We start from the raw sequence: 4,568 nt of genomic DNA on the forward strand, positions 1-4,568 counted from the left end.
ATTTAAAGATTGAAAGATTACAATTTTATATTATAATGTATACTATTTTTGTAGAATATCTATCCATCTATCTTATTGTCACTTATATTTATTTGTAATTTTTATATTTAGTAAGTTTAATCATTAACCATACATTTGACCAGATTAATTGGTTAATATTTTATAGTTAAGTTTTTTTTTTAATATTTATCAAATCATAAGTGTACACAAATATAAAAGTGTATACAAATTTGAAAAGCCATAACAAAAACAGGATATATAATAATAAATATACATACATTTATATTAATATGTATATATATATATATATTTTTTTTTTTTTAATTGTCAGGTTCTCTCCGAACTGGAAGATCTTCATCACAAACATCCCCAGAGCTCCAGATGAGTTGTTCAGGGTAAATCTATATTTATTTCACATTCCTGTTGAAATTTAGCCACAAATTTCACAAAACGCTCATGTTCATGACCCAGAATGCCCTGTGTGAATCTCTCCTGTATTATGTAATAAAGGACAGTCCATTCAATGATTCAAATACTTTATTTTTCTCTAAAAAAAACAAAGTTGTACATAGACGAGTATTTGAGACGTCTGTACACACGCACACACACTCGGCACAGACAGGCTACATGTGAAACTCAAGAGCTAAACAGTGGTTTGCCAAATGACAGTAGATACTCCATGTGACCTGTGTTCGTTTTGACCTAACAGTGATTCAATCAAATTCACCCATATATTTCCATCTTCCCTTTTTAGATTCATCGTAATAATGCGTCCTGATCTGGCTCCATCGTAATGCAAATCGGGCCGGCGCCTCAGGAGACGGCGGGAAATTCACTTCAAGCCACAATCAGAGACAAAAACATGGGAAAACAAAACAACAGAACAGCATTTGCATAGAAAAATGAGCATCCTGGCACAAGGGAACCAAAACAATCATATCAAAAAATGAGTTTATGTCGTAAAAAAAATGAGTTTGATCCATCGGATGTGAGCCGTGATTAACATCTCCCTCGTGTTTGGTAAAAAATTGAAAAATAAAACAATATAAGACACAATAAATCGAATGGCGAAGGTTTGCAGAGATCACGTCTTCAGCAGTAACTACGACCTGATTTTGGCACGGTTTAAAATCACTAAAGCCTTGTACGATATCGTTTAATAATTGGTTCATTTTAAAATTGAAGTACACCCCATAAACGCACCGCAGAGGTGTTTGTGTCACATTGTGCATAGTTCTGCATTGGATCGGCGCTGGTCTGCTGATGACGGGTTAATCGTCAGCGTCCTGGCCGTCTCCGGGGCGTCGCGTGATCCTGCGCTCGCCTCTTCTGCCGGGCGGCCCGCGCGGTTTGGCGAATGCCTGCTTGTGCGCGTGCTGCTTGGGGTGAACCTCATCGTAGAGGAAATCGGCCGTCAGCTCATCGCCGTTATCGATCTCCATCTGCGGGGAAACACACGCTGAGATTTACGCCACATATGTCGCTTCAGCTCAGACGTTACGAATAAAAATGAACAGGGCTGGGGAAATAAATTGATGCATCGCGAATCGAGAAATGATTCGGCATCGAATCTGAGGCCACGTCCACACGTACACGGGAGTTTTTCCGTCTTCCGTTTAAAAAAAAAATCTCCATCCACGTGCAAACGCATGCTATGAAGCACTGTCAAGAGCATGCCAAACCAACAGGTGGCGATATAATCCCAACCGTAAAGCCATGTTGGCCAATCAGAAGCCTGAAAGAGTCTCCAGTAGGTGGCGATAACAGCGCAGGCGCCGACATCACAAGCCAAAAACTCCGTGTGGACAGGGCCTGAGATTTTCCGAATGCATGGCGATCCTTTCTCGAGTCGATTCTGAGCTTAGTTTTGAACGCTGCATGCTTGAGAAACAGCCGAACTCTGCTGGCTTCCGAATCCTTGCACACACTTGAACCTAAAATAATCATTCATAAAATTCGAAAAGGTTGAAGCGAATTACAAGGGTGTTCACAGTGGGCTGTTTACATTAATCTCGCGTCATAAAAGCATTCTGAGCCGAGGCTGAATTACAGGATTTACCCGAATGCACAAGCGCTCTTCTTCATTTGAGTGTGTGGATAAAAACTAGATTAGAGCGCCATCTGCTGTTAAAAACTAAGCTCAGAATCGATTCCAGAGAGAATCGCGATGCATTCGGAAGATCTCAGAATCGATTTATCGTCGCAGCCCTAAAAATGAACCCTCTGGTGCTCTTCGGTCATTTTTGGCTGTTAAAAAAATTACGTTTTTTTTTTACAATTTTTGATTTCATTGGAATGGTATGGAACTTGGTAAATGTTTTGGTACTTGATATGTGGGGGGGGGGAATCATGAAAAGCTACTGAAAAAATTTGTCACACTTGTACAAAAAAAAAATGGAAATGAATGGGAAGCGAATTTCATCTAGTGGAAACGTTTGGTATTGCGCCCCAACTAAATTTTACTTAAAGCTCATGTTTTGCGATATCAACTTCAAAACTTTTTCAGACTGATTTTCTCACAGTTTTAGAGTAAAACATGTTTTGTAAAATATATATTTCATATAAAATGCGAAAATAGTATTTTTGTGCATTTTTCATAATAATAAACAAATTTTATAACTATTTTTAGTTTCACTTTTTTTTTTTTACTCCAGCAATAATCTGCCAAGTGTTTTCTTTAAAGGGGTCGTGAACTGAGAAACCAAAATTCCCTTGATCTTTTGACATATAAGAGATCATTGTAATACTACTACTAAATATAATGTAGAAACTTCAAAATAGAAACTTAAATTTTCTGTAAAGCTGCTTTGCAATGATTTGTATCGTGAAAAACGCTATACAAATAAACTTGAATTGAATTGAACTATAAAAACATCCTGTAAGTTTCAGAACTCAAAACTTTGCCGTTACTCTAAACACAGCTTATATTGAAGGCAGTCTGCTAAAACGACAGCTTTTGTAAAAAAAAATTTTAAATCATGGACATGAAATGAAAATGTGCTGAAACAAATAGTCACACTTGTACAAAATGACCAGAAATGAATTTCCTCTAGTGGAAACGTTTGTTACTGCGCCCAAACTAAATTTTACTGAAAGCTCATGTTTTGTGATATAAACTTCAAATTTGGAAGACAACTTGTTTACATTTATGGCTTTGATTTCACACAGTTTTAGAGTAAAACATGTTTTGTAAAATATATATTTCATATAAAATTATAAAACTTTTTGTGCATTTTTCATAATAATAAACTTCTATAACTTTTTTTTTTGTTGCACTTTTTTCTAACTTTGTTTCACTCTAGCAATAATCTGCCAAGTGTCTTCTTTAAAAATAGACCAAACTTTAGCGCTCCAAAGCATGCAAGATTTATGACAGTTTAAGTTGGAAATTTCATTTTCAGGTCTATGCTAAAAAAAGTGGTTAACAAGTAATAAATGGATTATAAATATTACATAAATATAATTTAGTACCATGAGCAGCACCAGAGGGTTAAAATTACAAAATAAAATAAACATCCAGATAGAGTTCAAATGTGTAGGTTGAATGTGACACTGCCACACTATGTGAGATGCAGGCTATGAAAGAGAATTAGCAGCAAGTCAGAATTACAATTATGAAAAGGAAATATAATAAAATTAGAAACAAAATTAAAACTTAGAATTAAAATGACAGAAATTTGGAAATTGGAAAGAAAAATAGAAATTAGAATTAAAATGACAGGAATGTAGATTTTAGAAATAAAATTATAAATTAGAATTAAAATGACAGGAATGTAGATTTTAGAAATAAAATTAGAATTAGAATGACAGGAATGTAGATTTTATAAATACAATTATAAAATTAGAATTAAATAATTTAATAAAAATGTACAAATTAGAACTAAAATTAGTAAATTAGAAATTAAAATGATAAAATGTAGAAATTAGAAATACAATTTGAAAACTGTACATTTTAAAATAATAAAAATATAGTATTTGTATTAAATTTGTCATTAATAATTACATTTTTAATAAAGTATATTTCCAAGGTATGACAGAAATGCTGTAAACCATTTTTGCTTTTTTTTTTTTTTTTTTATTTGAACTTCTTCACCCCAGAATATTCCTCTAATCACTAACCTTCTTCTCCACCTCCATCAGCAGTTTGTTCTCCACCATCTCCAGCAGCGGATTCTTACAGCTGGAGTAAAGCATCCGCTCGCGGATCCCACAGCTGTATCCCGGCATGGAATAAATAAACACTGAAACAACACCAGTGTTATTTTATCACTCACATACTATTATAGACTGTATTCATATTTGCAATGTTTTCAGTTTTTATTTTTATATTATTATGTTTTCCTTTTAAGTTTAAAAGCTTTAGTCATTTTATTTTGTGGTTTTTGTCTTTTTTTATAGTTTTATTATTATTATTATTAGTTTTAATGAGAAATGCTGGCTTGGCAACCAGGATTATTATAGTTAACTAAAACCATACAAAAACATTTACTTAAAATAAAAAAAACTTTAACAGAAATAAAAATATTATATATATATATATATATATATATATAAATGAGTGATTATGA

The 4,568-nt window shown here is 33.4% G+C and overlaps 2 protein-coding genes across 4 annotated transcripts in view; one reads left to right on the forward strand and one right to left on the reverse strand.

Moving 5' to 3' along the window:
* The window catches only part of irak4 (interleukin-1 receptor-associated kinase 4), a 16,236-nt gene extending 15,187 nt beyond the window's left edge, over positions 1–1,049 (forward strand). For 2 of the 3 annotated variants that reach the window (XM_016494756.1, XM_016494758.1), the window contains exons 10-11: positions 332–395; positions 755–1,049. In XM_016494756.1, coding sequence (XP_016350242.1) covers positions 332–385 — 54 coding nt within the window. In that variant the 3' untranslated portion in view covers positions 386–395; positions 755–1,049. The remainder of the gene's footprint in view (positions 1–331; positions 396–754) is intronic. The other variant, XM_016494757.1, reaches the window with a different exon arrangement.
* Positions 523–4,568, reverse strand: part of twf1a (twinfilin actin-binding protein 1a) — a 14,213-nt gene continuing 10,167 nt past the window's right edge. The window contains exons 8-9 of the mRNA XM_016494759.1: positions 4,120–4,241; positions 523–1,442 (exon numbers count right to left, since the gene is read on the reverse strand). Of these exons, the coding sequence (XP_016350245.1) occupies positions 1,272–1,442; positions 4,120–4,241 (293 nt within the window). The 3' untranslated portion in view covers positions 523–1,271. The remainder of the gene's footprint in view (positions 1,443–4,119; positions 4,242–4,568) is intronic.

Source organism: Sinocyclocheilus anshuiensis, unplaced genomic scaffold, assembly GCF_001515605.1.
Source record: "Sinocyclocheilus anshuiensis isolate Anshui unplaced genomic scaffold, SAMN03320099.WGS_v1.1 scaffold923, whole genome shotgun sequence".
Taxonomy (NCBI): Eukaryota; Metazoa; Chordata; class Actinopteri; order Cypriniformes; family Cyprinidae; genus Sinocyclocheilus; species Sinocyclocheilus anshuiensis.